This window comes from Seriola dumerili, unplaced genomic scaffold (assembly GCF_002260705.1).
Source record: "Seriola dumerili isolate Sdu_G_001 unplaced genomic scaffold, Sdu_1.0 BDQW01000017.1, whole genome shotgun sequence".
Taxonomy (NCBI): domain Eukaryota; kingdom Metazoa; phylum Chordata; class Actinopteri; order Carangiformes; family Carangidae; genus Seriola; species Seriola dumerili.
The window spans coordinates 6,177,516-6,188,448 of NW_019174272.1; the positions used below are offsets into that span (position 1 = coordinate 6,177,516).

The 10,933-nt window shown below is 41.7% G+C and overlaps 1 protein-coding gene across 1 annotated transcript; it reads right to left on the reverse strand.

Moving 5' to 3' along the window:
- Window positions 1-4,443: 4,443 nt before the first annotated feature.
- On the reverse strand, window positions 4,444-10,791 carry LOC111229990 (sodium-dependent phosphate transporter 1-A-like). Its single transcript, XM_022756520.1, has 11 exons — window positions 10,686-10,791; window positions 9,006-9,629; window positions 8,727-8,867; window positions 8,541-8,626; window positions 8,074-8,170; window positions 6,804-6,923; window positions 6,487-6,696; window positions 5,892-6,363; window positions 5,622-5,807; window positions 5,449-5,533; window positions 4,444-5,316 (listed from the first exon to the last, which is right to left on the reverse strand). Exons 2-11 carry the CDS (start codon window positions 9,352-9,354, stop codon window positions 5,161-5,163), a joined length of 1,902 nt encoding a protein of 633 aa, XP_022612241.1. The 5' UTR covers window positions 9,355-9,629; window positions 10,686-10,791; the 3' UTR covers window positions 4,444-5,160.
- Window positions 10,792-10,933: the final 142 nt, after the last annotated feature.

The following is a 10,933-nucleotide window of genomic DNA, read 5'->3' on the forward strand; positions in this document are numbered from 1 at the left end:
AAGTGTGGCAACAACAAAATGTATATGAGCCTGTGAGCTGCCTCAGCAGCAAAATAACTGTGATTGTCATCAGATTTGTGTGGAGGGGACAGAGCAGTGTGCACTACCATACAAATGCTATCATAATCCTAGCACACACACAAAAAAATCACAGAGAGAGACATTTTCCACAGAGAAAGCTGCTCAGAATCCGAGAATGCAAAGGGAGGAACATTGTTTCTGTTGTCTGTGTGTTTTATGAATGTGTCCAATCTTACGGCTCGTGTTGAATGTTTTTGTGTCATGCTTGAATTGGATCTGGCGATACAGACCTGTAGGTTGCAGTTGTGGTGCCACACATCTGTCAGGTAGAAGCTGCATTTCCAAGGCTCCGGCCGAATTGAAAAAGAAAAAAGAAAAAAACGAGGTGAAACGCACCTGCCTTTTCACATCTGTGACTTGTTCGCTTCCCTGTCCCCTAAAACCTGAAATCTCCCTTCAAACCCACCTCCTGCGGCTCCAGTAATCCTGTGTTATTGCAGAGAACCAAGCCGTCGTTTTATTCCCGTGAATCTGCTACAGACTACACCAGCTTGTTGGTCCGCTGTGCTCAAGTGAACGCGTGCCATTCCGCTGTAGACGCGCGTTCCTCTCTGCAGTGCCAAACATCACGCATTCACATAGTAAACACGCAATTCTCGCTGGCCGCAAATTACGCACTAATGTCCAGGCGCACCTGTGTGGACAACCGCTGAAAATCATCCAAAGTGTCAATTACAACGAAATTAAAGTATACAACTTCCGGCTTGTGGTTTCAAAATAAAACCCGTGTTGACACCGTAGGATCGACACATGATTACACTGCTGGGTGATGATGATGAGGTGTAATTGCACAGACAGTGACAAGAGAGAGAGAGAGAGAGAGAGAGAGAGAGAGAGAGAGAGAGAGAGAAACCTCTTCCAAAACATTCTATTCAGACATTTGGGATACATTTTTAGTATCTTGCAAAAGCATTCAGGGAGACATGTGACATCCTTGTGACACTTTGCCCCTGCAAGTTAGCTAGAGAGGGACAATGGTTACACTTCATAATATCCAAGAGCCCAGGGACAGTTATGCCGCATGCACATCACATGCCTCTTAGACCTTAGATCCCTCTAAAACTTTTCATCAAATCCATAAAACAAGAGTTAGACAAGAATCTCAATCGATTCAAAGTCCAAAAGTTTAATCCTTGTAGTCATAAAATTGCCTATGATAAATGTTTTGTATAGAGATGAGTTTATTAGATTTTTTGGTCTTTAGCACCTTTTCAGTGTAGGGACACTTTTCTCTGATTCTGACTACTTGCAGATGCTTTTAAAGTAAACAGAGAGGTCAAATGTCTGAATCAAGATGATTTAATGGATGTTCCATAAGGATGCTTGTGATTACAAAATCTGTGGTAATTTCACACCTTAAACTGATGCCAAGGTTTGCCTGTACTCTGTGTTTACTACAGTTGAATTATGTTAATTTTCAGTCCTGCTAAGTAGAACAACAGTGCCATCTGCTGCTAAAATAATGTACCTGCACTGATAGGAATAAGGACATTTTGGAAATCCTCAGAAAAAAGAAACACTGCTCAGATAATAGCTCTGCCTCCCTGGCCCTTCGGGCTGGATATGTAAAGTATTTTATGTAATAAAGGTCACTTCCTCCCAGAAATGTCAACTTCCTGCTCTGGTGACACAGGTTCTTTCAGCTATCTGTTCACACCACCTGGGATGGAGTAGCTTATCTCAAAACTCAGGTTGGTTTTTAATAACTCAAGCATGATTGAATGTAATTAGTCATTTATGTAATGTCAAACTGCAATAATAATGTTTTATTGTCAGATTTGGATCTCCTCATTATCCTTTTCATTATGTCGAAAATGTGTTGCATAAAATACATACAATAACTGCATAAATTGCATTTTTACAAAGTGTCATCCAATCCACATTTTCTCTATGTGTATTGAAAACACAAAAAACTACCTGTTGTGCATGAATCCAGTCAATGAAGACATTGCCATTGCTAAAAAAAATATTACTCTGTTTTTCTCTCTAAAAACAGCTTATTGTTTATATATGAAATGTATAACACTATTAATAATGTTGTAGTGAAGGAGTTTTTTGCTATTTGGAGGAAAAAACTCTCACCCCCCCCACGGGGTGTGTGTAGTGTTCAAAATACTCAAAAGACCAGTAAATGTCCACACCAAAGAATTTAGTTAAATTTGTTTAGTAAATCTTTTCAGCAAGCAATGAACAAATACAGAATTCTGGATCAGATGTGTATTTCCCTAACCAATAACAAGTGTTGGTCAGTCCACAGTCTGATAACCTAACTTTCCCTGATCCAGTGTATTTATACAGATACAAACAAAGAAATGTGCATGGGCGTTTTGTCGTCTTCTGATTGGCTCTGCTGGCTTCCTCCTTCCCATCTGACTCCGACCCTAAGTGAAACCTAAAACTCAGCGCGCCAAAAAGAAGACAGTTAGTGTTTACACATAAATTACCACTTCTCTACCTCTGTTACCTCCGGCTGCCCCCTACACATGCCCATAGAGTGGTCCTTATCAGTGGTTGTAAATAGTTTCCTTGAGGCAGATGTTTAAACCACAACTCACCCTTAGCACCTAAATATCCACTAGTGTAAATCATTAAACAGTTTTAGGTTTAATAGCCTGAAATACTCCAACAGTAGTGAGGGAGGCAAACCTGTCTGCAAATATGATCCTCTGTCCCAGTCCAAATTCACTGACCAGGGGATTTATACATCAATGTGGAGTGCTTTAATTCTGATCTCAGTGCAGTCTGAATGATTTGGGATGTGGAGGATCAGAACTGTAGAGAATATGTCTTTTTTTAGGAAATCAAACGGGGAACATTTAAAGAAAATGCAAAAAAAACATTCATCTGCTTAAAGCCCCACTGGTGGCATCAATTATGTGGAGAACACCTCCATCATGTGGCCTTTTGGTGTTCCTACAAGAAAGTCATCTCCGTAACCATAAGTTAGTTTTCAGCTTCACAGTTTTCCAGAGCTACAAGACAGTTATTGCACAGCGCAGGGACTTGGACTGAAGATATATCTTTATCATAAAAACCCTGCCTATAGCATCAAGAAGTGAAGCAAAGTTACCTCTGGAAACGTATTTATAACTGGCCCAACTAAAGAACAGAAGGGTGTTTCAAAGAACCGATATGTTGAACCACCATGAAGCTGCAGAACCGGATGTTGACCAGGTGTTTGGTAGTGCTCTTGGCATTCTTGTCTCGAGCTGTGTAAGCCTCAGTCCACCTGGTGAAGTTATCCATGGCCACACAAAGATGTTATAGTCAGTTTTAGTCAATCCTGCCCTTACCTGACACTGCTGTAGGGGAGCTGCTGCTGATGTAAGGTCAATCCCTTCTTTACAGGAGCCACATTGAGAGGCCATCTTTGCAACACCTCAACCAGAACTCCCCAGACCAATGCTACTCTGGAGCCTTCGCTAACCCAAAGTGGCTCACTCCCACCAATACATGGACAAGCTGAGGGACGTCGGTAAGTAGTTGCCAATGGCAATGGAGGAGGTTCATCCTGTGAGGCTGGATCACTGGGGCTGGAGCGCTGTTCTCTCAGGACTCATTGCCAATACTGCTGCCCATGCCGTGTTTACTAGCATCCACCTGTGCTTGGACAGAGGTTGAGAGAGGAGGAGAATCTTGGCTCTGCTCAGGGTGCACCCTGTGTGTTTCCACCCATGTGTGGAAAACCATGCACTCCGTACCAAAGCAGATTGGCACATCTGTTGTGGGCTCCCACTTCGTCAGCAGGTCCAAACATTGCAGGGGACTTGCATGTTAACTAGCCAGACATAGTGGTTGATGACATGACCAGTGACCCTTTGTATTTCATATTGGGATTTTGTAGTGTAAGATTGTTATACAACAATTTGTAAACCAGTGGTCTTATAAGGCTATCAGTGCCAGACCGGGTGCTCAGGAGGAACAGGGAGATGGAGGCCTCATGTCCACCACTGCTTCACATGTGGTGCCATTAAGGACCGTCTGTTCGGCCCAGACATCCATACTGCTGTTGTGATTTGGTGAGGGAGGCAAGGTTGTATGTGGGTTGCAGTTCCCCCATGGCTCTAAATAACACCCTATCAAAAAACTTTGTGTACACCCAAAATTGTGTAACCGCCTATGGCTTGATCAGTCATTCCTGGTAATTTATCTAAGCTACGACGGCACAGCATGGTAGTATCACTGAATAATGTAATACCACATACCAAAGCATCTATAGCCTGGGTTATTTACAATGGTTGCTACTATAGGCTATACAAAAGCAAATAGACAAGAAAGTAATTTGAATACAGCCCAAATGAATTTGTTGTAAGCAGCAAGTTTATATGATGATTTGGAAAATAAATTACATTTGATTTACAATTCACATTTTATGTTTATTATAAAATATATCAAGCCTATACAACTTCTTGCACAAGTTGCAAAGTATAGTATTGTACAGTACAGGCATAACTGAAACAGTAGAGAACAACATTAAACTTTTATTTTTCCCCCAATACTGTATGAAAACAGTGGGTGAGGAGGGTATTAACCATGTGTTTGTGTTTGTTATTTCATTTATTAATGAATCTTTGTTATTAAATATTTTAAAAACAAAACAACCTCATGATGGTGTTGTTTTTGTTTTGTTTGTTTTTACTAAGCCATTCCTCCCTCGTGCAGACCCACTAAATAAGATTCAGTGGGAAATGTTTCATAATGAGTAAAATACATTGAAATCCCTTCAAATCAAGCAGGTCCTTGTTTTATTGTATCCAAATACACAAACATTAAGATATAACTGTTATTTGTTCTTTTTCAGTCACAACTGAATAATATGATTTTTAATACATATAGGTTTTGTACAAATATACATAGGGATATACAGTATGACAGATGTCAGTGTTATTAGATCCTACATCATTCATGGACACATCGCTGTGAGATGACGTCACTGGTCTGACTTTGAAATGACACTGAATGATATAATATACATCATTAATGGAGAACAAATGGAACATGTTCACTTGCACAGCTTTATCCGTCATTCTAACAACCTCTGTTGGTGGCAGTCTGTCGCTTGAAATAACAGCAAGAAGCTCACAGAATAACGTAGGTGAAGAGCGCCATGATGGCAGCACTGATCAGCCCAGAGATAGGAACTGTGACGAACCAGGCGATGAAGATGTTCCTGAACAGATGCCAGTCAACTGATTTCCTGGAGCGCAGCCATCCCACGGCCACCACAGAGCCCACCTGTGTTCCCATGATATGAGTTAATCAGGAGATGTGATCACAGCGACAGTGGTTTCAAGAACAGATAGCACTTTCACAACATACGTATCTTCATCTACTGGCTTGAAAGTTCACACTCTTGAGTTTGATTACCTTGCAGTGGGTTGTGCTGACAGGAAGGCCAATATTCGATGCCACAACGACTGTGATTGCTGAAGCCAGTTCGATGCTGAAACCACTAAATTGGAAGAACACATGTTAGTGTGCTTTGACTATCAGATATATCAGATTGTTTTGCTGTTATAGGATGTAAATATGTGGCATACCTGGAGGGTGTAATTGGGGTAAGGTCTTTGCCCAGGGTCTGGATCACCCTCCGGCCCCACACCCAGAGACCGGTGCAGATGCCCACTCCGCCATACAGAAGCAACCAGATGGGTGTGGGTGAGTTGGACACCACGGAACCGCTCTCATACAGAAGCCAGAGAGCAACCAGTGGGCCAATGGCATTGCTAATGATGAAAATGACTTATGTAAATCCTCTTGAATGAACATCAAACACATAAATTCCTCAGACAAAAGACACCCTTTCCTACCTGACGTCGTTCCCTCCGTGAGCAAAGGAGCCAAAGCACGCTGTGAGTATCTGCAGGAACTGGAAAAGCGAGGAGACAGCTGGTTGGTCGACCTCCAGCTCATCCTCCTCCACGGCGAGGTCCCTGACAGCTTCCTGAGTCACACTCCCATCCTGCACTGTGCTCCCGCTGGTCACTGCTGAGCTGTAGCTGCTGTAACTGTCCACTCTTGATCTTCTCTGTAGCCCACCATCCAGGTCCTTGTATTTAGGATCTCCTTGGATACCATATATGGCCATTGTGTAAGAGGTGTAGCTGTTGTTCCTCCTGATGGGACGCTCCTCTGTGTCACCGTCACCAATACAGTCACCGACTTTGGCCATGTGCAGCTTGTGTAGCAGGTCTTTGTAAAGGCCAGAGTCCTTGTGGATCGTGTGGGACCGTCCACTGTGCGGGTCAGTGATCACCATGGGGCCAACAGTGCCATTCAGACCTAAAACACGTTTTTGATTGTGATTAAATGGGTGAGAATTACTTGTGATTATATCTCCATTTTGAGATTTACAAAGTCAGATAAAACATAAATTAGGGGATTAATTAGACACTGATTTCTCACCATTGCTGATATCCAGGTCTTTGGTTTCCATATCATTGTTGTCCAAATCAGCCTCCTCTGAACCTCCAAGCTTGAAAGCCACCTTCTCACTGTCTGCTGGAGGGGTCTGGGGTCGAGGGTCACATGGTATTGAGGGCTGCTCTGCTTCTTCAGGTTTGCTGGAATTCTTCTCCATTAGGGGAGTTTCACACGGGGCAGCAGCTGTTTCTCCTTTTGAGATCAAGTGTGTCACATATAAGCTTGTGCAATATGCATAAAGCTGGTTTTATTCAAAATGCATTTGTAAGTGGAAGTCCAGAGGTATGAGATTTACTCACGTTTGATTTTCTTCTTGAGGCGTGGACAGACAAGGAACCAAACGACCACAGCTGTGATGAAGGCACAGCCCAGTGAGATGCACAGTGTACCCCACCATGGCACTCTGTCAAAACCCAGCACTGTGCACGCAAGACAGGGACATGAGAAAGAATTGTGTCTGAAATGAGGAGAAACAGACACTGAACTGCTCCTTTCATTTATTCATAGTTCCCTCCGTCTTGTCCTTTGAAACCAGTGAGCAACAAATGTTACTACTTATACATACACTTTAGCCAAGTTTATAAGTATAGTAATATCTAATACTTATCATTTTAGAACTCCAAGAAATTGCCTCTTCCTGTCTCATGAGTTGTGGTCATGTGATTTATTGGAAATTATATAAAACGTCTCTCAATATGTTTTTACAGACAACAGTATCAGCGAGAGTACACCCTCATCCAATCAGATAGCGAGAAAGAGACCGGTCTTGCAGCACAATGATAAAATACTCACAGTACACTCTAAGGGCACGTCTAGTATTTCACTTTTCTTTTATGGCTTCACAGAATAGCTAAAGCGCTGTTGCTGCTAGAATAAGACGGCTTAATGCAGGTTATTATGACAATATCAAATTTCCCCCTTACAACTTACCTGATAGCGCGTGTGGACAATGGCAGGTTTTACCACAAATAAAAAACCAAGATAGTATTAAAGCAGTGGCTTTCATCAACAACTACGCCATAATGGCCACAGACATTAATAACTGCATACACATCTGAAGTGTGTAGGCAGAAAAAAAAAAAAAAAAAGGTTTTGTGTATCCAGGCCGGTTGACTTCTCGATAAGTTCAATCCTGCAAATGAAACAAAAAGGAATGGAAGTTTTCCATTTAATAGTTGTATCTTTTTCAGATTCTTATTCAGCTAGTTTTATTTTATTCCTGTTGTGTTTGCCTGCTTTAACCCTGTTTTTAATTAGTGTCTGGCCTATTAAGTTTTGGTATAAATCACCAAACAGAAATACCAGCAACTTTAAGAAAAATTGTTTTGGTTGATGAAATAATGCCCCAAGTGTCTGAGAATAATCCAGCATGCTTAAACATTTATGCAATGGTCTCCTCATTTTTTGCCACCTACTTTTGTCCTGTCATCAACTCTCCTCTGTGTCTCCAGTGACACATTTATTCAGACCTCATCTTGCTCCAGGGATTTCAGCAGCTGCTGTGTTAGTGCAGTGCATTAAGCAAGCGTAAAAAAAAACATGGGTGTAGTGTGAGGATGTTATACTCACATGGTGCTCCTGTAAACATGATGGAGAAGAGGTTGATGCCCATAGTGATAGCATAGAAGATAGGAAGAGCTCTGAGGCCGTTGGGTACAGGGTCAACCTGTGGGAATGAGTAAAACTCTGTATGAGTTCCACTGGTGGAATTTAACTTAGCACATTTACTCATAAACTGTGCTTAAAGGGAAAATTCAACATTTTGGGAAATATTTGGGAGTTAAATGAGAAGATTGACATCACTCTCAGGCCTGTACGGGAAGCTACAACCGGCAGTCAGCTAATGTAGCTTAGCTCAAAGACGAGACTGTTCACGCTTTTACACTTCAGTTTTTGTACAGATTAAATAAATAAGACATAACCTTTAGCACTTGTAATGGGGTTGTACACTTTGGCACTGGACCTGAATACTTCCTCTACCAATGCTGGCTTCAAACTATACTTCTTAACCATGTTCACTGAAGGGAAGATCTTACCTTGTTCAGAATGAATTTGCGAACGAAGTAGAAGAGGATTCCTGACATGATGCCTGATAGCACAGGTGACAGGAACCAGGACGACACTTTGGATAGCAAAAGACTGATCAGCTTTTAGCTACACTTGATATCCAGCTTTAACATATATTTGTTTTCAAAAGTGCAGAAAAAACAACATATATTCACCAATGCGCAGTAACTCCAGCCATTTGACCCCTTGGTGACCTCTGGCTACCATGGAGAAGCCAATTGTAGCTCCAACAATACAGTGGGTTCCAGAAATGGGGAGCTTCAGGAATGACGCAGCCAGCTGCCACACAGCAGAGCCTGAAGTACAAAAACATGAGTGAGGCCTGAGCTCACAATCTGAATATACACTGGTCAAATATCTCAATTATTATCTTTGAATCGTTGTTCGAGCAAAATAAAAAGGAGTTTCTATGCAACATACGAATGAGTGCTTACCAAACATCGCACTTATTGATCCTGCCATCAGGACATGTTCAGAGCCATTGTACATCTGGACGTCAATGATGCCCTGTCGGATGGTCTCGCTCACTTTGGCCCCCAGAAGCACTGAGCCCACCGTCTCAAAGATAGTGGCCAGGATGCAGGCCTGCCGCAGGGTGACCACCCCAGAGCCCACTGCCGTACCAAAGGAGTTGGCCACGTCGTTTGCCCCCACAGAGAAAGCCAGGATGAAGGCAATGATGAAGCCAATCACCAACAGCCACAGGTAGCCTGACATGTCAGACTGGGAGGCCACAGCCACGGTAGTGGCAGAAGCCAGGGTTGCTAGTGTAGTTGTATCCATCACTACTTGCAGTTTAATTAAGTTAAAATAATTAGAGTTATACCAAACCAAGTTATACTTATGAGGTAATATGTATATATAAATAAATTTCGACCACAAAAAGGATAAAAAATAAAAAAAAACCCTTAGTCCAGCTCTGAAGGTGCAAATGGGAAGCAATTTAAATTTATTGCTAGCTAGGTATGCAGGGTTTGTGTGCAGGTTTCATCATAAAATGACAGGTCATAGAGATGGCAGAGACATCCATCATGACGGTGAGCTTCTGATGATACACACTGCAAAAACACATACGTTCATGAGTTAGTGGTTAATATTCCTTTTATACTTCTCCCCAAGAGTAAGTTGAGTTCCATATATTAGGAGCCCAAAAGTAGCTGGCAAAACCAAACAGCATGCGTCACTCTGTTCTGCAGGAATGATTTAGTGTGCTATGGCAGACAGAAGTGGTTATGATAAAGTGTTTTATATCAGTTATAAGTCATTACTGGTGTGAGCTACATTCAAGTTTGGCTTAAATTTACCAGAGCATAATGTGTAGCGTTATCTGTCTGAGCAGGAGGCAGGGGACAGCTGAGTTAATCATCACATGAGTTGGAATTCAGTGTCTGAAGTCACTAATGTAGCTTAAAGTGTAGTAGGTTACACTTTGTTTAAGCTATTCATGAAATAATTTTCACAACAGGAAGAAGATTTTATGAGCATTAGTAAATACAGTCATAGTTTAGGGGTTGTTCATTTAAATGTGTTGTTATAATGTGTATTGATTCCATGTGAACGCATATTGGACACAGGCTGTAGTACAATCGTGACTTTCTAGTAACATGTGTATTTAATCTCCTGGGTTGTTTTAATGGGGTTTTCTAGTATTTCAGACCATTAATAGCCAGTAGGCCTACTTAAATTGAAATCCATTTATGCAATGAAATCTGCCACCGTCCTTTTTCTGTACGACTTCTCCAATATATCCGAGTTACACTTAGACTAAACCTGCCACAGGTGCACAGAGAGCGTTACATAATAACAGTCATCCGCTAAAACTCCACTTGCATAGTGAAAATCACAAATAAATCCACTCCATACTTCAAAAAGGGACTTTAGCGCCGGAGAGAATAATTGGCCTATTCACCGTCAGCGGTTAGTCAATGTGAACTGCTTCAACATCAGTATAGAAATTAGCGGTATGTTAATCTCCTTAGCTGCTCTTGCATAATTCAAATGAAATGACAACACAGCCAAAAAAAAAAAAAAAAAAAAAAAAAAAAAAAACAAAAAAAAAAAAAAAAAAAAAAAAAAAAAAACGAACGAAATAGAAAATAGAGAAAATGACTTACATGTGAACCCAAAGTGAAAGTGTCCAGTGCAGCGTGTGTCCTGCTCTGTGTCCTGCTCAGTGAGAGGATGTTGTCAGCCGCTGTCCGAGCACAGAGGAGCGGAGTCCAGCAGCCTGAATAATGTTTGCAGGTTCCTGTTGGAGGTTGGTTTATATATTGAGCTGGTTGGAGTTGACACGCCTTTCCAGTCATGGGACCACTGCTGTCTGAAGCTAATGTTTAGCTGCTCTGTTGACAGGGGGCTGGGG

What these genes read in the sequence shown, in the direction of transcription:
- LOC111229990 (XM_022756520.1), bottom strand. Translation starts at nt 9,354, where the DNA reads ATGGATACAACTACACTAGCAACCCTGGCTTCTGCCACTACCGTGGCT. An exon ending in GCAAATTCATTCTGAACAAG is followed by an intron (nt 8,171 to 8,540) that starts GTAAGATCTTCC and finishes TCATTCCCACAG; the next exon opens with GTTGACCCTGTACCCAACGG. An exon ending in ACCCCAATTACACCCTCCAG is followed by an intron (nt 5,534 to 5,621) that starts GTATGCCACATA and finishes CTTCCAATTTAG; the next exon opens with TGGTTTCAGCATCGAACTGG.